The sequence below is a fragment of the Gopherus evgoodei genome, chromosome 1, assembly GCF_007399415.2.
Source record: "Gopherus evgoodei ecotype Sinaloan lineage chromosome 1, rGopEvg1_v1.p, whole genome shotgun sequence".
Taxonomy (NCBI): Eukaryota; Metazoa; Chordata; order Testudines; family Testudinidae; genus Gopherus; species Gopherus evgoodei.
In genome coordinates this window covers 262161474-262185615 of record NC_044322.1, presented here as the reverse complement: position 1 = coordinate 262185615, position 24142 = coordinate 262161474, and the positions used below count along the sequence as shown (strand labels likewise).

Here is a 24142-nt window from a genome sequence, read left to right as displayed (position 1 = left end):
TGGCGGATGCAACCCCAGACCAGCAGCAGGCTGAGCGGGGCTGGCAGCAGCCGGTGGATGCAACCCCAGATCGGCAGCGGGCTGAGCCGCTCAGCCCACTGCCGGTCTGGGGTTGCATCCGCTGGCTGCTGCAAGCCCCACTCAGCCCGCTGCCAGTCTGGGGTTCTGGCTTCCAGCACCTTGCCAGCTGGGATCCTGGCTGCAGGCCCCACTCAGCCCACTGCTGGCCTAGGTGAATGGCCAGCAGCGGGCTGAGCAGGCCGGCGGCGGAAGTTGGGCATTTCAATTTAATTTTAAACATTTTGAAAACCTTGTTTACTTTACATATGACAATAGTTTAGTTATATAATATATAGACTTCTAAAAAATGTTAAAATTTATTACTGGCACGCGAAACCTTAAATTAAAGTGAATAAATGAAGATTTGGTACACCACTTCTGAAAGTTTGCCAACCCCTGTTCTACTGTATAGCACTATAGGGTTATTGTACAGAGTAGCTCCCACATTATGGTTCAGGGTAGGTGAGGGTCAAGTGGGCCATTGATGATAGCACTTCTTTGTTTCCATCCCCAAGTTAATTATGGAGGGAGAATGCTTGAATATAGGAAGAGAAAATAATAATGTACTACCTTTGTGTCTCCTAAAAAATTCATTTTGACATCTGGGTCTCACCCATTGAAAATCTCAGCACTCACAAATCCCTTCAACTTGAGTGAGATTTGTACGTGTTTAATACCTCTCAGTATCAGGCCTTCTGTTAGATACCTTTGAGTTCAAAAGATGGAGTATAGATACCAGATCTCATCTGGTTCTGGCCACCTCTCTGTCAGCAGGCTAAGGCTGGAAATTAATGTTTTTACTAACACCATAAATAGTTTTTTGTTTTGTTTTTTTAAATTAGGGTTTGGGACTTGGAAGGAAATCAAAAGGCTTATTTTGTTCTACGTTCCCCTGGAATGAGTGTGTGCTGGCATCCTGAGGAGGCTTTTAAGGTTGTACTTTGCAGATTATTTTTTTTAAACCAGTATGTAAATGTGTGTCGCTTTTCTAAACTATAAAATTTTGAAGCTATAGTATGACTGGAGTTCGCTGTAGAAGCACATTCTGTATTATTCTGCATTATCAGCAGATTCTATAATTTGGCTGGTTCTTCTTCAAGTAGTGTCCCTTTGGATGCTCCACTGTAAATGTGTCTGTGTCCCTGCGATGCTGATTGGAGAACTTTGGTAGCAGTCTCCATCTGGACCAGTAGAAGCTTCCTAACAGTCGGGGGCCACCAACACACAAACTGTGGCCGTGCCCCCTCAGGCCACCCCTTCTCTCCAAGACTCTGCCCTTGCATTTCCCCTTTTCCCTGAGGCTCCGTCCCATGCTCGCTCTTCTCCACACCGCTGCCCTCCACCCCCACCCCCCACTTGCCCTTACAACTGGTAAAAAGGGTTGGGGCCATGGCCCCCAGCCCTCCCTGTTCCAGTACCTCTCATGTCTGTTCAGCCCACCCATGCACCCCTCCCTGCCTACCAGGAGGCTAGCTAGTGTGCACAGGCGATCCCTCCTCAGTTTCTTCTCAACAGCTCCTGACTAGAGGTGGAGCTATAGTTGTCCGTTCTTGGATTGTTAACTCACTTAGAATTGCTAATTGTAGCTTCTTTTAAAGCTTCTTTTTCTTTATTCACTTTATTTACATTTTATTTTGGCCCTTGCCTTTAAAAAAAAAAAAAAGAAAGAAAGAAAGAAAAGAAGAGGACTTTGTCTTCTGCTAACCGTTGTTAGGAGGTCCCCACTGGACAAGAGTATGCTCAGCTTCCCAGGCTTCAAAAATTGCCTCAGTTGTAAGGAATCTATCTCAGTGACTGACAGACACGGTGCATTCATTGCTTGGGAGAGAAACACATTCCACAGAAGTGTGGCTTGTGTCAACAACTGAAGCCCAGATTAAGGAAAGACAGAGACCTGAGGCTCAAACTCCTACTCATGGAGTCAGTCCTTCAACCTCTGGAGTCCCAGCAGGAGCCCTTACTGCAATCCTCTACTTGGAAGGGAGGTGAGCTCAGGAAGACGACTGTGAGCTACTCATGTAAAGCCTCTAAGAAAAGGGCATAATCTAGTGATACTTTCTGTAGCGGTTGTCCCTTTTGTGATAGCATAGATAAATAGCCTGGAATTTTAATTCATTTTGATTTCTCAGCAAACCTTCCAGGTTCTCTTCCACATTTGGGAAGAGGTTCAGATCTCCTATCTGAGGTCTCTCTTTAATGGAGCATAAAATCCACCAAGTGGCTGTCACGGCACTCCATTGTCCACTGGAAGGTTTCTGAGTATTTCTAACTTCCAGATTCATCATTCTCAAATGTTAGAGAGAGAATGCCAACTTGGGATTTGAACTTAGTTCTTAATTCTCTTATGAAACTTCCCTTTCAGCCACTAGCTACTTGTTTGCTTTTAAAACTTTCCATGGAAACCATCTTTCTAGTGGCAGTTACCTCTGCTCAAAGAGTGTGTGAATTAGGGGCTTTGATGGCTGACATGCCTTACACTGTCTTTGAGGTAAAGGTATAGACCACATCAATGCGTCCTACCAAAGTCATTTGACTTCTCTATCAATTAGATTGTTCATCAGCCAGTTTTCCACCTTAAACCCCATCAGAATAAGGAGGATGCTGCCCTTCATTCTCTTGACCTTAGTAGAGTGCTAGAGTATATTGGATGGTACTAAATCTTTTAGAGTCTCTCTGAGACTAACTGTGTCTGTCAAAGACCTAGCAGAATGCCAGCGTCCACCCAGAGATTTTCTGGTGAGTTTCCGGCTGCATCCTCTCCTGTCATGGAGCTGCTAATGTGCTGTGCCCATCTAAGGTCATAGCTCCCTCTATCAGATCTCAGTCTACATCTGTTCCCCTATTAAAAGATGTTCCTATAGTGGAAAGCTGCTACATGAGTCTTCGTTCACACCATCTTGAGACACTATGCCTTAGTGCATGCCTGTAGACCAGATGCCGCCTTCAGTTTTGCAATCAGTTCTAGGCCAGATTCTGAAGTTCCCACCTCCTTTGGAGGGTACTGCTTGAGAGTCACCTAAAGTGGAGCACCCATAGGGACTGTACTGAAAGAAGGAAAGATTACCTACCCTTGTGCACTAAATGGAGTTCTTTGAGATGTGTCCCCCCTATGGATGCTCCACTACCTGCCCTTCCTTCCCCTTTGCTTCAGAGTCTCATCTTGATGGGGCTTTTGCAGTAGAGAAGGAACTGTGTGCAGGTCATCTACCACAGCCCTGTAATCCCTTGGCATGGGGCATAAGGGTTCCTAGAACACATGTGTGAACCAGACAAGCACTACTGTTGAAAATCTTCAGTCAAAGATGCATGCGCACCTCAACTGGAACAGCCACAGAGAGGTACATCTTGAAGAACCCCAGTTACTGTACAAGGTAAGTAACCTCTGCATTCTGAGCTCTGATAACATTTCTCTTATGTTCAGCCTTAGTTCCCACATACAATGACTTTAGTATTCCCTGATCATTATGAAGCAGATACAGCTTATAATTCAAATCACTGTATTATTATTGGTGTTATTTATAGGGCAGTTGATTAATTGCAGGTAACTCATGCAATTAACTCAAAAAATTAATTGCGATTAAAACATTTACTGTGTTTCATTGCATTGTTAACTAACAGAATACCAATTGAAATTTATTAAATATTTTTGGATGTTTTTCTACATTTTCAAATATATTGATTTTAATTACAACACAGAATACAAAATGTACAGTGCTCACTTTATATGATTTTTATTACAAATATTTGCACTGTAAAATTATAAAAGAAATAATATTTTTCAATTTACTTCATACAAGTACTGTAGTGCAATCTCTTTACTGTGAAAGTGCAACTTACAAATTTAGATTTTTATTTTTGTTACATAAATGCACTTAAAAACAAAAGAATGTAAAACTTTAAAGTCCATTCAGCCCTACTTCTTGTTCAGCCAATTGCTGAGACAAACAAGTTTGTTACATTTACAGGAGATAATGCTGCCCACTTCTTATTTACAATGTCACTTGAAAATGAGAACAGGCGTTCACATGTTATTTTTGTAGCTGGCATTGCAAGATATTTACATGCCAGATATCCTAAACATTTGTATGCCCCTTCATGCTTCAGCCGTCATTCCACATGATTAAACCCTTGCTGTGCATTCATGGAAAAGCCTATGGTGCATCATGTGTAGCATGTGAATTGATAGATGTCAGTTATTTATATTAACTGACATCTATATTTTCTCCAATACCCACCCATCTCATAAAAAATTAAATATCGGTGGCTGGGTTATCATTTTGTTTTAATTGTTGCCAGAATGTTAACATACATGACCACTTTCACCCCAAAAAGCTAGGTGTCACACCTTCCATTCCTGTTAATGCTTTGTTGCAGGAGCACTTGGTTTGCTGTGCAGTAATAAAGATTTAAATTATGGCCAAAATTACAAAGAATGCAGTTTACAAAAGTTTGAGTAAAATCCCTGTGTTGCTTTCTTTTGCAGTTGATGGTAGCAGAGAAGAATGGAACAATACGGTTTTACGATCTCATTACCCAGCAGGCCATTCTGTCTCTCCAGTCTGAACAAATTCCATTGATGTCCGCACATTGGTGTTTAAGAAACACCCTTAAAATTGGAGCAGTTGCTGGAAATGATTGGTTAATCTGGGATATTACTCGCTCCAGGTATCATTGTCAAAGTGGGGAAGACTTCCCCACACCATCTCTTCCATTTGCGTGATTAGGGATGATATTTTTGATGTTTTACATAGCTAAGTAGAACTTCATTATAGTTATAGCCAGTGCTTAAGGCCCCAGTTTGATAAAGCTTTTAAGCACATGCTTAGATGCTTTGCTAAATGGAAATGAACTGGGGCTTTAGTATCTAGCATTTCTATAATAAACCACTCCCGCTCTCTTCTCCAGGGAATTTGTGACTTTACCGTTATCATTCGCAAACAAATTCTTATAATGATTTCTTTTTAAATAATGTGTAATGCATTATTTGTTACTTCAGCTAAATTGCTGTTACAATTGAAATGTTGGTGGAATTGAATTTAGACTAGTGCCTTTTGATGAGTTGAGGGAGAAAATAGGGGTTTAGAAAGAATTACGAGAGTTTCCTAAGGATTTCCATTCCCCCCCGCACACACTTCTTTTCCCTCCCTCTTCACCGATATGTTTTCCATTTCTTTCCTTCCTCTTCCCAACAGAGACTCAGCATCTGGCCTGCCCATGCTTTCAGCTGAGTAGGGTGTGACCTAACTGGGCCTGTCTGATCTCAAGAATGATATAAGCCTCCCCTCCCCAGCCATCCAGTCCATTCACGTTACGCTATTTTTACATATATACATATATAGTAACATATATGTTACTATAAGTGTTGGGATTGTACGGCTTCTGGTGATTGTACCAAAAGCAACTCTTTTACACAATTAAAATTCTGAAAATAGAGAATAAATGGAAAACATATGTTTTTAAGATTTAGAAGATGACAATTCCTTATGAACTTTTATTTGAAAATTGAACTTTATGGGCCAAATCATGCCTTCCTCATTCAGGATGGTGAGCATTTACTTCAGTAAGCATATTCATTGACTTCAGTGGGACTACTTGTGCAAGTAAGGCCCTGATCAGTTAAATTGGGACTACTTACAGGTCATGAAGTTAAACCTAGGAATTCGTCTTTGCAGAATCAGAGCCCAAGTTGTTAAGGTTCAGGAGTGTGCTATGCCTTTGACCTTTCCAGTGGCACCTCTTTAAAGTGATAGGCCTACACCTACACTTTTAGAGTAGAATGCCACAATTTGCCCCACTTTTAAACTCAATCACCAGTCTTGTTCATCCATTACATTATCTCACCGGAACCAGTTGGCTTTGGCCTCTGTTATCAACTTCTCTCCAGGAGCTGTAACTAGCTGGTAAACAGCTCCTTCAAAACAAAGTATTATTTGTTAATCCATAGAATATATCAAGCAGAGAGAAAAGGATTAAATCAACAAATGCCTAAGCACATATTGTCTTGCATAAATCTAAGATTTGCTTCACACAAGTTGGTAGGCCTTGGGTTCTCCACCTCCCACCTATTCTCCTGGGTACCATGTTACAGTCTTCTTTTCTTCAGATCCTCAGTCTCCCCCAAGGCTCAGATCTTGGCATATGGTGGAGGAGGGAAATAATCTGCCTAAAGGAGAGCGTGCAGAAATGGTGACAGTGAGGCAGAATTAAGGTTGTAGTGCATGGTCTGTTGCACATGGTAATTGTGGTAATGGGGTGTGCTTGTATGTGGAGGGATAGGGGATGTGTATTATTAGGTGGCTTAACTTTTCAATTCCTTGTTTTTCTAGTTTTATATCAGGCATAATATACATATAGCAACCCAAACTGCTTCACGGCATGTTTTTTTGTATATTAATCATATTGAAGCCTCTTTTAGAGTATAGGCACTAATATGTCTTGAACAGAGAACTAGAAATATCTTTTAGTTTCTGTGACAAACTACAACCACCATTCACAAGACAAATTCTGTAAAGCCTGAAGAAAATTGTTAAAAACTAAAAAGTCATTTTTGAGAGCTATTGCAGCTTTCATCTTTTTCCCCCTCCCTCTCCTCCAGCTGTACTACTTTAATCTGTCAAAACTCACATGTGGAAAACAATACAAGACATGGCATGATTGTCAAAAGAATTTTTGTCTGTCTGTAGATGTTTTCCCACCTCACAACTTGAACCTGCTACTCTTTTTTAAATGATCTGTACTTTTTGTCCTTGTGATGTGAAGTGTATCATTTCCTATAGTTTGTGGAATAGATGCTTACTCAAAATGTCTTTTTTTTATAGTTATCCACAAGATAAGAGACCTGTCCATGTGGATCGAGCCAGATTATTCAGGTATAGTTTGGGAGAGGAGGGTTATAGTAAATTAATTTGAAGAAAAATTATATTAGTAGCCTGTTTAATTTTAAAAATCTCATTTTAGCAAGTGTTGTTTATTGTTTCCAGTAATACCTACAATGTGTTGCATCTTGTAGTATAGCAACGTTACAAAGTGAAAGAATTTAACAGTTTGTATGTTGCTAATCGGTGGGGCTCTACACAAGTGCAGAGGTCTGCCTGCGTGTACGCAGTTGTGGGATTGGGGTCCCAATTCCTTCTAGCGTATGTGTCTTCTTTCTATCAATAGACTGTTAGCTTTTAGATAGCTCCATCCCGCAAGATTCTAGTCTCAATGGGAGTTGAGAGTGATTGGGACTTGACAGGATAGAGTCCTTAATGTATAACACATTAATTAATTCATTTTTATTTCATGTAGATAGGACTGAACGGGGTGTGTCTTAAAAATATAAAGTATCTCAGTGCATGTATTTCACAGGTTGCAGCAGAATTTAGGGTGGCTTTACGCAATATTTAACTGCAGACAAAAAATCAGATTTGCGTATGCTCATGATGGTATAACACGTATTTAAAAGCACTTTGGATTTATTCATAGGTGGTCCAGAGTGAATGAAAACTTGTTTGCAACCACTGGCTATCCAGGAAAGATGACTTCCCAGCTTCTAGTTCATCATTTAGGACACCCTCAGGTAAAATTATACAATTCTATATTTTGTGTTGTATCAATCCATTCTCTTTAAATCCATGTATAAACAGCTATACCTTTAAAAGTTCATGAAGATCATGTAGAAACAGTTACTACTTCATCTTTTTCCATGCCAAAAGTTACCAGAGGAAAATCTTAGAATACTCTCAACTTTGGATTTAGCACTTTTTCCCCCACTCTTTTTAGCTATAATAAGGCCAAATCAGAAGGTTCTGATACTTTATGATGTTTAAAATAAGCCTATTTACAATTCTCGGTGTTCTGAAAATACGTACAAATAAAATGTATGTAAGGTACAAGGAGGGACTTTCTTTTATATCTTTTAATTACCATAGAATTCTCCACTCCAAGTAATACTGACAGAATCATCATTAGTGGTATTAATGGCTCAAAAACAAATTGGACAAACATAGTTTACAAATGCAATCAGATGATTAACTGTGGTGGCTTTTTGTCACATCTATATTATTGAACTGATTACCAAGTTGAGGCTGGAGAAATACTATCCCAGAGTATGATATTGGGAAGGATGGTAGAATAAGTCATGTCTTTGAAGCACTAAGCAAGGATCATCAGTCAAATCAAGTGGACATATGCCACAAACTGTTTTTTGTACAATTGCAAGAGGAATGAGAATCTGTTGATCTTTGTTCTTTCCATCATTTGTCTCTGTTTTTTCACATGCAAGCATTAAGACTGTTCAGAATCTTAGAAAATATTAATTGTATCTGCTTTATTAAGGCAACTTAAATCATACCACTTTTGAGTTTTATTTGCATTCTGCAAGGTACAAACTAAATAACCTATAAGATATCGTACAGTATTTTATAATTCAAATGTATTCCAATTCTCTAATAGAACAGAGGAAAGGAGGTTTTATGTTAGGCAGATTTTCATTGTCTTGGTCACAAAAAGCATACTATTTCCAAGCATACTAATTGTAACCTTAAATAACAGCAGCTTTTACTAAAATCATCTGGGGTGTGGAGACAGCCTTTGTAGATACTCTGCAAAGATTCAATTCTATCACTTGTAGAACATTTTGCAGTATTGTATTTTAACAATATGCGTACAATAGCTGACAGAAATATAATAGTAGGCAGTGAGATTTTTAACTTAAATACTCCTTTTTTTTTCTTTAAGGAATGGTGTGGTGGGTTTTTTTGCAAAAGTCTCACATTTTAGTTGTCTATTGAACTTGTGATTGCATATTTAGTTCTGGTTTAGTAAATATCTGTATGATATGTTGAAAAAAAGTCTTTATTTTTTTTTATTATTATTATTTTTAGCCCATTCTTATTGGCTCTGCAGCTGTTGGATCTGGTTTGACCTGGCATAGGACTCTTCCATTATGTGCAGTTGGCGGAGATCATAAACTTTTCTTTTGGGTAACAGAAATGTAAAATAAATGTGTGCTCTGATTTATTAAATTCTCAAATATTGTCCCTTGTTGTAGTAAGAAATGAAGAAATCTAGTCATTCTTGTATATTAATATTTATTGGAACAAGAATAAAATAACCAAAACACACGAAACTAAACTTAAATCCCTTTTGCTTGTTTTTAGATGACAGTTATAACAAGATTTGTTAAGGCAGATACTATGTTTCAGATAGTGATGTGACTTTCATAATAAAACATAAGTACCTTTTTTCACAATATTTGTTGATGAGATGTTTTTTAAACAACTTTCTTTAGACCAGTGGTTTTCAAACTTTTTTTCTGGAGACCTAGTTAAAGAAAATTGTTGATGCCCACGACTCAATGGGAATGAGGGGTTTGGGGTGTGGGAGAGGGCTCTGGGCTGGGGCAGGGGGTTAGGGTGCGGGGCGGGTCAGGGCGCTGGGCTGGGGGTGCAGGCTCTGGGGTAGGGCCAGGGATGAGGGGCTTGGGGTGCAGGAAGGGATTCTGGGTTGGGGTAGGGGGTTAGGGTGCACGAGGGGGTCAGGGTTATGGGCTGAGGCTGGGGGGTTTGGTGTGCAGGAGGGGCTCCAGGTTTGTGGGGGGGGCTCAGGGCTGGGGCAGGGGATTGGGGCACAGGCACAGACTTACCTCCGGCAGTTCAGTGGCACAGCCGGGGTGGACTGCACTGCGCCACGGAAGCAGCCAGCAGCAGGTCTGGCTCCTAGGCGGAGGCACGCAAGCACTGCCCTCCTCCTCTTCCCCCCTCCCCCTGTTCCCTTTGACCTGTTCCTGGCCAACGGGAGTGTAGAGCCAGTGCTCGGGGCAGGGGCAGTGCACGGAGCCCCTTGGCCCCCATTCCTAGAAGCCAGACCGTTCCTGGCCACTTCCAGGGCGCAGTGCTGTGTGGAAATAGGTAGGCACTAGCCTGCCTTAGCTGGGTAACACCACCTGTGACATTATTGACGTGAACTGTGACCGTATAGATCATTGTTGCAACCAAGCTCCTATAGTTGCACAAAACTTGTACAAAGGAGGTCAAGTAAGATGTCTATGGAAAGGTTTTGATTTACTGTTTATGATTATGCTGTCTGTATATGTGTATCATTTTTGTATTTGAAGTTACAAATTTTGGCTGTGTTTGATTCTAAGTAGCATCAGTGAAGCATTTGGTCAGCTTCTTGAGAAGGGACTATTCTGAGTAAGTGCCCAATCAAGAAACACTTAACGGACAGTGGACTTTGGGAGATTCCAATCCACATCTGAGCTTTCCTGGGAACATTCAAACTAACATGTAAACAACGGCGTCGGCCTGCAAAAAACTGAATCATTCATGGACATGTGACTTACCCAGGTGGCTACAAATTCCATCTTGTTGCTGTGATTTTGCACAGAAGAAGAAAGGCATTTCCACTCACCAGAGAGAATATAAAAGGCCCTGGAAGCCCCTCAATTTTGTCTTCAACTGGCTCAAAAGATGGCCTCTCCACCCCAGAGAGATGCCTCAAAAGAAATGAACAAAGGACAGTAACTACGGGGGTGTGAGTGATTGCTGGACCCAGGCCATAAACTACAATGTTGGTCTGAAAAGGATTGGGCCCAGACTAGGAAGGCATCCAGTCTGTGAAAGAAGCTTATTGGAGCATCTCAGAGGGTGAGATTTACCTGTATTCAGTTGTTAACGTGTTAGGCTTAGACTTGCATTTTTTTGTTTGATTTTGCTTGGTAACTTACTTTGTTCTGTCAGTTATTAGTTGGAACCACTTAAATCCTACTTTTTATACTTAATAAAATTATGTTTGCTTATTAATTAACCCAGAGTAAGTAAGTAATATTGAGGGAGCAAACAGCTGTGCATATCTCTGTATCAGTGTTATAGAGGGCAAACAATATGAGCTTACCCTGTATAAGCTTTATACAGAGTAAAATGGGTTCATTTGGGGTTTAGGCTCCCAGAAAGACTGAATACTGGGTGCTGGGAAAGTCCCTGTTAACTGAGAAGTCCCTGCTAAGGGAAATGTTAGTTTCGGTAGAACTGCCGGGGGGCATGGCCCAATCTCTTGGTCTGCGCTGTGTGTCTAGCTCAGCAAGATGGGAGTGGAGGGAAGCCTTCTCTGGCAGAGGGGTTTATTCTCAGTGGTATCTCAGCATTTCTTCTTCGAGTGATTGCTCATATCCATTCCAGTTAGGTGTGTGCGCCGCGCGTGCACATTCGTCGGAAAACTTTTACCCTAGCAACTCAGTGGGCCGGCAGGTCGCCCCCTAGAGTGGCGCCATCATGGCGCTTGATATATACCCCTGCCGGCCCACCCGCTCCTCAGTTCCTTCTTACCGCCCGTGTCGGTCGTTGGAACAGTGGAGCGCGGCTTAGCTGACCTCCACTTCCCTAGCTACTCGTAGTTCTCACGCTCTATGGGTTCGAGGTCCCTCAAGGGCTTGGAGTGCTTGCACCCTCGGGTGCGCCGCCCAGGCCCAACCTGGGACCTCAACCTAGTTTTAACCAGACTTATGTCTCCCCCAGTCGAGCCGTCCACGACTGGCCCTCTGCTATACTTGTCTTGGACGACATCTTTCCTCGTAGCTGTTACATCGGCCAGACGGGTCTCCGAGCTCAGAGCTCTTACGGTGGTTCCGCCGTACACTAGGTTTCACAGAGACAAGGTGCAGTTATGACCGCACCTGGCTTTCCTCCCTAAGGTGGTTTCGGCCTTTCATGTTACCCACAGCTCAACGCAATGGGCACAACCATTGCACTCCTTGAACATCTGTGGAGTGCTTGCATTTATATTGCGCTGACAGAACCATTTCGTAAGGTGCCCCAGCTTTGTCACGGTAGCGGGCCAAAGGGAGGGCTTGCTTGTTTTCCTCTCAGAGGATCTCATCTTGGGTGGTGGCGTACATCCGCACTTGTTATGATTTGGCTCATATTTCCCCAAGCCACATCATCGTACACTCTACCAGGGCTCAGGCTTCATCTGCCGCCTTGCTGGCTCGTGTTCCTACCCACGAGATCTGTCGCGCAGCTCCATTGGTCCTCGGTCCATACCTTTGCTTCGCAGTATGCCCTGGTTCAACAGTCAAGAGAGGCTGTAGCCTCTGGCTCAGCAGTTTTCATTCTGCCACATTTCACTCCGACCCCACCGCCTACGTAAGGCTTGGGATTCACCTAACTGGAATGGATATGAGCAATCACTCGAAGAAGAAAAGACGGTTACTCACCTTTGTAACTGTTGTTTTTCGAGATGTGTTGCTCATATCCATTCCACACCCGCCCTCCTTCCCCACTGTCGGAGTAGCCGGCAAGAAGGAACTGAGGAGCGGGTGGGCCGGCAGGGGTATATATCAAGCGCCATGATGGCGCCACTCTAGGGGGCGACCTGCCGGCCCACTGAGTTGCTAGGGTAAAAGTTTTCCGACAAATGTGCACGCGCGGCGCACACACCTAACTGGAATGGATATGAGCAACACATCTCGAAGAACAACAGTTACAAAGGTGAGTAACCGTCTTATCTAGTGACAATCTTGAGGGAGTTTCTGTGGCCAAACCCATCACACCGCCAACGGAACTTTTTAATGTCCCGATCGGCAGTGCTGACCAGAGCAAGGCACCCCAGCGCCTTACATGCCTTGACCCAGTACTGGGTCACAACCCACAGATTGAAAAACACTGCTTTAGACCATTTAGTTGACAATCTCAGCCAGGACAGGCTTATTGCTAGAGGAATTTGTATATTGTTTGTCAATATGAGCAGCATTAGCAGAGCTCTTTAAAGTTCTGTGTATTGCACCTGCAACCAACATGCCTGGCTCTAGCCAATGTTTATAGTTAGCTTTCATGAACAATAATATTCTAAAAAGATAAACAATTTTATCTGTTGTCAGGAAATGTGCTTAGTTTTATCAAGTTACTGTGGTGAGCACATTTACTAGATATACTTGGGATGAATAATACTGAAATGGATAATCATAATTATAATCAAAGAACAGGGCTCACCCTAGACCAAATGGCACCTCAGGCAAGAAGCATATTTGGCTTCTCCCCTTCCATTTGTTAAACTTTTGAATACCTTATTTTTTATTGCATTTGTATTGAAAACAGAGAATACTAGGGAGAGCAAAAGCCTATGTTCCATGGTCTTAGAAAGTCATCAAAGATTACATATTAAGCATGATAAAAGAAGTAACAATATTTCTTTTATATTGTTGCATAGATCAGGGTTTGATAGATATCTCTGGCTTCTCATTAAATAACATCCTTTATTAACCACTACTTACACTCTTCAAGTCTTAAAACACAAGTACACTTTCACAATTACATGATAAAACAAGGTTCACAATATCTCAGCTGGGCTCTCACCTCACTTCAGTTTGTTCTTATATCTCACTGACTGACTGGCAATGCCTTGCCCCTTATATACTCATGAGAGCATAGCTGATAGCATTCTAGGAGGGTTCAAGGAAAATATAGTTCTCAGAAAGTTTGAAGGTTCCATGAAATTCTACAAAGGTCCAGAACATTTGAAGAGGCTAGTGAAAAATTAATCTACATATGGAATACCTGAAACATTTTACTTCAAATATTCTATTTTCCCTTTTGTTGCTAACAACAAACACAGCACACCAAGACCGGCCCCATCAAGGCCAGCACCCTAGGTGGTCACTTAACTCTAAATCCAGCCTGGTCAAAGAGTAATCATTTTTCACTTTTGTACAGCAAAATCAAAGCCATTTCCCCACTGCTATGCCTATGAGAAATCTGGAAAATTGACTTATTTTCATTGTATTAATGCATGCAAGGAGATGAACAATTATTCTGACCACTATTCAATTAGAAATGCTTGACACTTTATATCAGTAGATAATAGACACACTTGCAGGGCTTTGGAGTGGAGTCTGGAGCTGGAGCGCAGAGCCGCTCCAAAGCAGTGGAGTTGCAGGTTTTTGCCTGGAGCTGGAGCGGAGCCGGCGCACAGCTCCAAAGCCCTGCACATTGCTTTTGCTTTTCAGAGTTAGTTTAAACAATTCTTCTCTTACGTTAGGAGGCCTGACATAGTGAAAACTGACATGAAGCTTACCATAATGGATTTCTTGCTGTTGTAGAGCACTCTTCTTCCAGCCTATAATAGGGACAATTAAGGCATTACAACATTACAGCTCCACCTAAGGAGACAAAAGGTCCTGTGCCTAATAGCTGAGTCCTAATTGTACAGCCTCAATCTAATCCATTTTCCTCCAGTTTTTCTATATGTCTGGTCCCTGGAAGCATGGTGTGATTGCTTGGACACCCAGTTCTAAGTATAGCTTATAAAAAGATTACCACCACAATTATATTTGGGGATAAACTAATATTAAAATTGTTTAGAAGCCAATTGTTGGGAAAATACTGCACGCTTATTTATTCCCCACAAGCTGTTACAACCAAACAAACAAAAATCTGTTTGGAGCCTAATATGTCACATTGTTTCAAATTTTATCATTTTAATTATCAATAAAAGGAAAATGTTTCTTATAAATTCAGTTGATATGGCTACAAACCAGACAGTCATTTTAACCATATGAATTGTCATGTGATTCCAATTAAGTTTAAAATTGCCCTCTTCTAAACAGGGAAGTCAGGTCAGTGTGTCATCGCCATTTTGTTATGCATTAAAATTCTGATTATATTACTTGTTTGACTACTTTCCACACACAAAAAAAGCTATAATAACTTAAGTATTGTGCATCTAACCTAGATTGGAAACACTCATTTATACAGCTGTTAATTTTCTGTACCACCATGAACAGTCTTAAAATTAGACTATTCTAAATTATTTGGAAGACCTTTAACTTTCTGTCATAGGGTTACCATCTGCTGCAGCTTGAGTTCCAGTATCCTTACTAAAGAAACAAAAGCTGATGTTATCACAAAGCTACCTCCTACAAAGCTTTGGATGTGAACAATTCCAAAACACAAATTAAAGCAACTTGTCAATATAGAAATTGGAGGAGTTTAAAATGCTGAAATAATAAAAACAGCTCGTTTTGCTAGGCTTCCAATGAAAGGGATAATTATTGAAAGGATATCTGAGATCCTTGTGTGGAAAGCAAGAAAATTATTAGCAACAACAGTTGAATACCACAAAGACAGGGTAAATAGAGTTGGTGTGAGAATATTTGTTAGAACTAAATATAGATAACTATTTTGGTATAACAATGGAGTCCCATTAGGATCAGGACCCCACTATGTCTGGGCCGTGTAGGAAACCACCATTTAAAAAATGTCTCTGCCTTGAACAGTTCGATAATTAAAGATAAGATGGAACAAATAATTGGAGGGGAAAGGACAGGGGTTGGGGATAAGAGTAACGATAGGAACTCCTGGATACATGGACTAGTCTTGTGCATAATTAGGACCCATTGCTGCAAAGAGTTATGCACATGAATACTTCCATTTGGTACTCCCATGCATAATTCTGCTGGAGTGTGACCTTCCCTACATGGTTTCCTGTAATTTAGAGATATAAGATCTAGATGAGCTGCACTCCTGAGCTTTAAATTAACTGACAGAAAATCTTGGATGATGATGTACTGTATATCAGGCAATTAGAAGTAGTATCCAACGGCCATGATTCAGAACGCCACCACCCTTGTTTTCACTCTAGATCAGAAGTGGGCAAACTATGGCCCGCAGGCCACATACGACCCGTGGGACCGTCCTGCCCAGCCCTTGAGCTCCCGGCCGGGGACGCTGCCCCCGGCCCTCCCCCACTGTCCCCCATCTCCCGCAGCCACGCCACCACATGGGCAGCAGGGTTGCACACTCCTGCAGAACAGAGCGGCAGCGTGTCTAGCTCAGGCCAAGCAGCGCAGCTGCCAGACATGCTGCTCTGAGTGGCATGGTAAGGGGGCTGGTGTGGGGGGGGGTAGATAAGAGACAGAGGGTCTCGGAGGGGCAGTCACGGGACAGAGAGCAAGGGGCAGTTGGATGCGGTAGAGGTTCTGGGTGGCAGTCAGGGGATAGAGGATGGGGGGATTGGATAAGCATGGGAGTCCTGAGGGGGAGGCCTGTCCGGGGCAGGGGTGTGGATAGGGACAGGGAACAAGGTGGGGTCCCAGGGGGCCTGTTAAGGGGTGGAGTGTAGATAGGGGTCAGGGGACTGGGAGCAGGAGGGTTGGATAGAGGGTGGCTGGGGCGGGGGCGGTTGGATGGGTCGGGGATTCTGAGGGGGGCAGTCAGGGACTGGGAAGTGAGAGGGGGCGGATAGGGGATGGGGGCCAGGCTGTTTGGCGAGCCACAGCCTTCCCTACCTGGCCCTCCATACAGTTTTGTAACCCCCAAAAGTTTGTCCACCCCTGCTCTAGATGCTTCTGCAAGACCTATGTCTGCCACAGTACTGATGAAAAATCAGCTGGTTTTAGGAATGGCTAGATTGAGGAACAAATGGAGTTAGCTGTCTCCATTTTATGTATAATGAGAGAGAAGTAAATGTACCTTTTTTAAAAAATTATGTGTAATTTGATTGTATCCCTCTTTCCCACGTTACCCTTCTTCATATGTCACTGCCTGGTTAGATTGTAAGGTATTTTGGGCAGGGACCATGTCAATGGCCCTGATGCTGATTGATACTCTGGATGCTACCATAAATTAGATTTGCCATTTTCTGTAGATTATCTTTCTTTTCACTAACTGTCTATGCTAGGCAAAACATTGAGTACAGTATGTGAATATTTGGGAGACATTTACCTAATCAACAAACATGCTAACAGACAGAGCCTCAGCTGGTGTAAATTGTCAGAGCTCCATTGACTTTGGTGGAGTTATGACAATTTACAACAGTTGAGGATCTGCCCCATAAGTTTAGTAGGGGAAGAGAGTAAGTGTTGTCCAGTGATTTAGAGGACAGAACTGCAAGGCAAGTGTTCTTTGGCTGAGGCAGGTCCATAGATCCTTACTGGGATCTTCAGGGTGTTTGCAGCTTCAGAGGCAGTCAAACCAGTCAATCATAAGCAGGGACTAAGTTTCTCCTGATATTGGTGGACACATTTCAGCAAATGGAATAATGTTGTCGGGGGTGTGTACCTAGGGAGTATTTGTTGAGCTAGCAGTCTCTTGCTTTGAGGTGCTGCAGCATGTTTTTACCTTGCAACTACAGCAAGGCTCTAGCTCTAGCGTGGGAAGTAAACCAAAAATATGTTCCACGTGTGCATTTCCTCTTATTGAACCTATGGAATCAGATATAGGCAAGTTTGTTTTCCCAGGCATACCATTTTTCTGCAAGTTCAGGAAGGGGGCACTGAAGATCTGCCTCCTCCATAGGTCAGAAGAGAAGCAAGGACAAATGGGTGGCATCTGCCAAAAACAGTTCATATAGATTAGCAATCAAAGAACAGTGCCTCTAAGGCAGTGGTTCCGAAACTGGGGTTCGTGAACCCCTGGGGGTTCATGAAATGTTACAGGGGGGTTTTGGGAAAAAATTCTCTAATGGGAGACAGAGCTGTCCCTAGGGATCCCAGGCACCACAGGGCCAACAGCCCAGAGCCCTGGGGACTTCCAAGAGCTAAGCAGATCAAAGCAAGCATATCTATCACACTGAGGAGATTTAAACTTCAAGATGCCTTATAAGAAATTGAAAGGGAGGTGGATTTTTTTTTGCTGTTTTTAAAATTAAATAGGCTGCTAGTATTTTTTTTTTTAATTATTATGAAGAACAAGTTTAAGCTTTGTTGTAATGTGCGTTGTTTGCCTGGACTACTCAAGATCTGAATGTTGTGTAGGAGGAACTCTTCGAGTTGGCTTCTTAAATACCTTTATGCTGTTTCACATCTGATACTCCTTGATGAAACTTAGGAGCCTTGTCTTATAACAGGCTTATTCAAAGTGATACAAGCTGCAAAAGTGAGATCTTGGAAGAGTGTTGCCGTTTTCATAATGTAATAAAATACTATAACGATAAATAATAGTGTGTAATAAGCATGTCATAAAAAGAAATGTTATACTTTCAAGATCACTGCTTTTATACTTTATCTGCAGGTAAAGGAGAAAATCCCTGGAAATATTCGTTTTTAGAAGGGGCTTCATGAGACTTGACATTTTAGTGAAAGCGGTTCACGGGTGGTTAAAGTTTGGGAACCACTGCTCTAAGGTGAAATTTAAACTGCCAAAGCCTATGCATCCTAGACACTGAAACAGTGATGAGCACTATAGAAGAGCATAGACAGAGAAATTTTTTGGTGCCCTACAAATCCCATTTTTATTTCACCTGTATATTATAAGCATTTTTATATTGCACTTATACATGCAGTTGACAATGTCTCACATACGCAATCCAATCTGCTTTGAGAATTTGTTGTTACATTTTGACAGAGACCTAAGTATTGTGGTGTTCCTGGTGCTACGCAAATCCCATACTACTGGAGAAGAAATTATTTTCTACTTTGCGTGGTTATGTATTTAAGTTTTAAGATTTTTTGATTTTTTGAATTTCTTTTAAGGACTATCTCAGAACTGCTTTCCGGGATTTGGAGGTGTATTGCTAAGTCTGCTTTTCTTAGTACTGTTTCTATCATCTATAAAGTGTGTGTTTTGGAGGGAAAAAAAATGAGCAGTCACTATTTGTTCAGTGTGTTTCTCGTGTACTTTTCTACAGAACAAAATCATTTTTGTTCTTTACCAGAGTTCAGACTGTAGCATTTTTGCTAATTCCGTTTTTATTAGTACAGTCATAGCTCAGATGAAGATATTACAGTATTACTATAAATGTTGCACTAATAAAAGTATTTAAAAAGTCGGCTTGTTCAAACATGTTTTGATCAAATTGTCAGTGTCCAGAATTAAGAATAGGAGGAAAATTCTATGAAGTTTCCTTAGTATAACACTTGGTGGATTTAAAAACATAACAGGCATAGCCAAAGAATTTCAAACCAGCTAACATTTGTTTTTCATTATGTCTTTTAAAAAAGAGATTACACTAGAAATTTGCTTTTGTGAATGTATTTAACTGTGAAGGGCTGATATGCCAGAAACTTTTATTTGCCAAAGTGGTACATATTAACACATAGCTAAGTCATTGGGATATCAGCGTTTTTTTATTTGCTTCAAACTATGAAAAAAAAAATCTGTTGAGGACATATCAATTTCTTACATGTAGTTTTGCCAGAGTTTCCTTTGTAAGCATGGATTTAGAGGACTTCATGGGGGGAAAAAATGAATCTACTTGCTGACCTTTTCAGCTTGTCTATTGGACCACCTTAGTAAAAACAATTGTTGCCCCTATGGAGGATCAGATGACACCATGTCTGGGAAATTTCCTTGGATCAGCTTTTTGTTTCTGTTTAATTTACTTCTTAGTTGTATGGTTATTTTATTTCTGTGCTGATTATTAACAGAGTACTGTATCTTGGGAACTGTAACATTTGTATAAGATTATAAAATATATATGAACAATTGCAAGTTACAGTAGTATTTGCGAGTTTACTCAGCTTGTGCAAACAATTTGAATTATTGATGTTTCATTCTGTTGTTGACTAGAAGTTCCATTTTTATGCAATATAAGAATTTCAGTGCCAATTTAGTTTTCCATATTATTGTCATTAGGGCATGCAGATCACAAGACGTGCTGATGGTATATTTGATCTTCCTGGTGCTGGAGACACAACTTTGGTATTTTCTGTGTAGATACATCTTTAGTACTTCTAGTTGGCTTAAGTCCCTCTAAGATTAGCTTCTCACCAACATGCAAGCTCACCTTAAAAATAAATTTTAAAACAGCTGTCCTGAACCTGGACAGCACTTCACTTTGTGTGTGTGTGTGTGTGTGTGTGTGTGTGTGTGTGTGTGTGTGTGTGTGTGACCATGTTCTGCCTTCAGTTACGTGCACACATTATCTACTTTACTTTGACTCATAGCTTGTATCAGTTTATAATTATCCAATAAATGGGATGATAAGAAGCAATAATTCAAACCATTTACTGAGTAAACTTGGATATTATCCCAAGTTTATTATATATCTTTCCACTGGAGTTTATTCATTCTTTATTTATTAGTAGGAATTAGTATTTCAAGTTTGACTTAGAGATGGAAGAACTAGTTCAGATAAAATAAAAAACACTTTTTAATAGGGTTTGAAAATAGTTGGATAATTTTCCTGCTGCTTCTATGTTTATTTCATTTTCATTCCCCTCTGTACTTCCTGGGGTATGTCTACACTACGGGATTATTCAGATTTTACATAAACCGGTTTTGTAAAACAGATTGTATAAAGTCGAGTGCATGTGGCCACACTAAGCACATTAATTCAGCGGTGTGCGTCCATGGTCCGAGGCTAGCATCGATTTCCGGAGCGTTACACTGTGGGTAACTATCCCGTAGCTATCCCATAGTTCCCACAGTCTCCCCCACCCACTGGAATTCTGGGTTGAGATCCCAATGCAAAAACAGTGTCGCGGGTGATTCTGGGTAGATGTTGTCACTCAATCCTTCCTCTGTGAAAGCAACAGCAGACAATCATTTCGCACCCTTTTTCCCTGGATTGCCCTTGCAGACCCCATAGCATGGCAACCATGGAGCCCATTTTGCCTTTTGTCACTGTCACCGTATGTGTACTGGATGCTGCAGAGAGAGGTGGTACTGCAGTGCTACACAGCAGCATTCATTTGCCTTTGCAAGGCAGCAGAGACGGTTACCATCTCTACTGCACCATCTGCCATGCCATTGTAAATTGGCGATGAGATGACAGTTATCAGTCGTTCTGTACCGTCTGCTGCTGTCATGGGTGCTCCTGGCTGGCCTCGCTGAGGTCGGCCTGGGGCGCATGGACAAAAGTGGGAATGACTCCCCGGGTCATTCCCTTCTTTATGTTTTGTCTAAAAATAGTCAGTCCTGCCTAGAATATGAGGCAAGTGTACTAGAGAACCAGAGAGCACAGCCGCTCCGTGTCAGAGCCCCAGAGATCCCGTAGAAATGATGATCTGCATGCCATTCTAGGGGGTGCCTCTGCAACAACCCCAACCTTTGCTTCCCTCCTCCTCCAACCCTCTTGGGCTACCGTGGCAGTGTCCCTCCATATGTGTGATGAAGTAATAAAGAATGCAGGAATAAGAAACATTGAGTTTTTAGTGAGATAAAATGAGGAGGAGGAAGCCTCCAGCTGCTATGATAGTCCAGGCAGTACAGAATCTTGTCTTTAGACCTGAAAGGGGGGCGGGGCGGGGCTGATGGAGCTCAGTCTCCAGTTGCTGTGATGAAGACGGTTACCAGCTGTTCTGTGCCATCTGCCGAGAAGGACCGGAAGTCATTCCCATTTTTACCCAGGCGCCCCCGGCCAACCTCACAGAGGCCAGCCAGGAGCACTCACGCGCTGATGATGAAGACGGATATCAGTCATATGGCACCATCTGCACTGGGAAGGGGATGCTGGTGTTCAGCGCTGCAGCACCCTGTCTAACAGCAGCATGCAGTAGACATAGGGTGACATTGAAAAAAGGAGATAAATGTTTTTTTTTCCCTTTTCTTTGGGGGGGGGGAGGTGGTAGGGTGTAAATTGACGACATATACCCTGAAACACCCGGGAAAATGTTTTTGACCCTTCAGGCATTGGGAGCTCAGCCAGGAATGCAAATGCTTTTCAGAGACTGCGGGGACTGTGGGATAGCTGGAGTCCTCAGTACTCCCTCCCTCCATGAGCATCCATTTGATTCTTTGGCTTTCCGTTACACTTGTCGCACAGCACTGTGCTGCGGCCTCTGTCTATCGTAGCCTGGAGATTTTTTCAAATGCTTTGTCATTTCGTCTTCTGTAACAGAGCTCTGATAGAACAGATTTGTCTCCCCATACAGCGATCAGATCCAGTATCTCCCGTATGGTCCATGCTGGAGCTCTTTTTGGATTGGGACTGCATCGCCACCCGTGCTGATCAGAGCTCCATGCTGGCCAAACAGGAAATGAAATTCAAAAATTCGCGGGGCTTTTCCTGTCTACCTGGCCAGTGCCTCTGAGTTCAGATTGCTGTCCAGAGCGGTCACAATGGTGCACTGTGGGATACTGTCTGGAGGCCAATACCATCAATTTGCAGCCACACTAACCCTAATCTGACATGGCAATACTGATTTCAGCGCTACTCCTCTCTTTGGGGAGAAGTTCAGAAATCAGTTTAAAAAGCCCTGGGCAAACAGGAAATGAAATTCAAAGGTTCGCGGGGCTTTTCCTGTCTACCTGGCCAGTGCATCCGAGTTCAGATTGCTTTCCAGAGTGGTCACAATGGTGCACTGTGGGATACCGCCTGGAGGCCAATATCGTCAATTTGCGGCCACACTAACCCTAATCCGACATGGCAATACTGATTTCAGCGCTACTCCTCTCGTTGGGGAGAAGTACAGAAATCGGTTTAAAAAGCGCTTTATATCGATATAAAGGGCCTCGTTGTGTAGACGGGTGCAGGGTTAAATCGGTTTAACACTGCTAAATTCGGTTTAAACACGTAGTGTAGACCAGACCCTGGTTCCAGCTGGGAGCAGAAGTGCTCTGAGACAGCTTTCTTTGCAGTATTTTTGGCCTGACCATAAGCAGGAAGTATTAGAAATCACAAGAAAGTCTATTCTTGCAAGATCTCTTGTCCAATTTTGCAGACCAAAGAAGTTCAGATAAGGTTTGACTAAGTATCTAAAGCTTTGGAAGTTCAATCATTACTAGTTTCCCCAGTACTGTCTGGAAACATTAAACTACAGACATTTCTTTGTTAAAGGAGATTCATTCTTCTTCCATAAAGTGTACAATGTTAAGGTAGTTAAAAAGAGTTCTTTTAGGCATCTTCTGGATAACATCTTCCTCAAAAACCACACTGGTAACACATGCTATATTTAAGATAGAGTTCCAACTATTACGGGCAATTGAAAGCCTGGGATTTTAAATGACGTCTTGAAACATATTGCTTTGGGACTGAAATTTTCCAGGGTTTGGCTTTTCAGAGTGGAATTTTTTTTTAACTTTAAACAAAATAAACTGCCCTTGTGTTTGTATTATATTAAATCCAACACCAACTTGCTTCTATCTTCTAATGAAATGTGCATGTAGAACTCAAAAATAGCAGAACTAATTGCTCATTAAGATCTAGGAAATAAGTAAAATATGTTTATAACACATTAAATAGAATTTGTTGTTTGAATTTTTGATTGATAAAAAACTAGAAAGGTCCAAGACTTTGGGGATGCTGTGAGACATTTCATCTTTTGATCACGTTTAACCCTGGTTCAGATTTAGGTCTTGCCTAGATTAGGTATATTCATACTAGTGTGATAAGGCAGTGTAGTTCCTCTGGTGCAAACCCTTAATGTAGACATGGTACACTGATGTAGGTCTCATTTTGAATGAGCAGACTGTATCTGCATGGTTTTGCTCTGGTAAAATGACCTTGATGTAGTTACATTGCTGCAAATTTCCCTAATATGAACGAGTCCTAAGAGTTTGACTGGGCTGAATAAAAAAAGACTAAATTTGTGACTTTATCAGACTCTGGGCTTTTCAACTTTAACTGTTTACAGCTTAATGGAGAATGAGAGAATGTTTGTAATATGTCTATGACCAATATGTGTGACTCATTTTTCCCACTGACTTTGTATTACTAGCCACTGGTATATAGGCATTAATTGCTTCCCCTGAACAGGGGGTTAGGGCTGGGGTCTGAGTCAGTAGCGTGTCTGAGTTAGTGAGAACATGCCCTCAAGAACTAAATGGAATCACCAAATATGAATCAAAGTCTCAACACCCAGGACATTAGCTCTTAATACCTGGTATCCCCAGAAGGAGGAGATGTGGAAACATCAGGACTGCAGTTTGGGACAAAAACAGAAGAGGTCCAGCAATTGTGTTTTAGGGGTGCTGCCAGAAAGACATAAGGCTCAGGAAGTCAAACAAGGAGACAGACAGGGAGAGAGCTGTCACGGAGTCACCGGGCGATGCTCTGGAACTGCTCCCCACCAAGCCAGTTAGGACTTTGGGGAGCCTCCTCTCCCTTGGAGCAGACTTGTTCAGGGCAAGAAGCTCACACGTCTTCACCTCCTGGATCTCTCCTTGGAGCATTCAGCATCCTCTGCCCCTCCGTGCGCTTCCCACAGCGAGCCTGCCCCAGCGGG

General features: G+C 42.0%; 1 protein-coding gene across 1 annotated transcript in view; it reads left to right on the top strand.

The window, feature by feature from the left end:
• Positions 1-9295, top strand: part of NUP37 (nucleoporin 37) — a 38526-nt gene extending 29231 nt beyond the window's left edge. The window contains exons 6-10 of the mRNA XM_030544386.1: positions 903-993; positions 4544-4725; positions 6879-6929; positions 7528-7621; positions 8928-9295. Of these exons, the coding sequence (XP_030400246.1) occupies positions 903-993; positions 4544-4725; positions 6879-6929; positions 7528-7621; positions 8928-9041 (532 nt within the window). The 3' untranslated portion in view covers positions 9042-9295. The remainder of the gene's footprint in view (positions 1-902; positions 994-4543; positions 4726-6878; positions 6930-7527; positions 7622-8927) is intronic.
• Positions 9296-24142: the final 14847 nt, after the last annotated feature.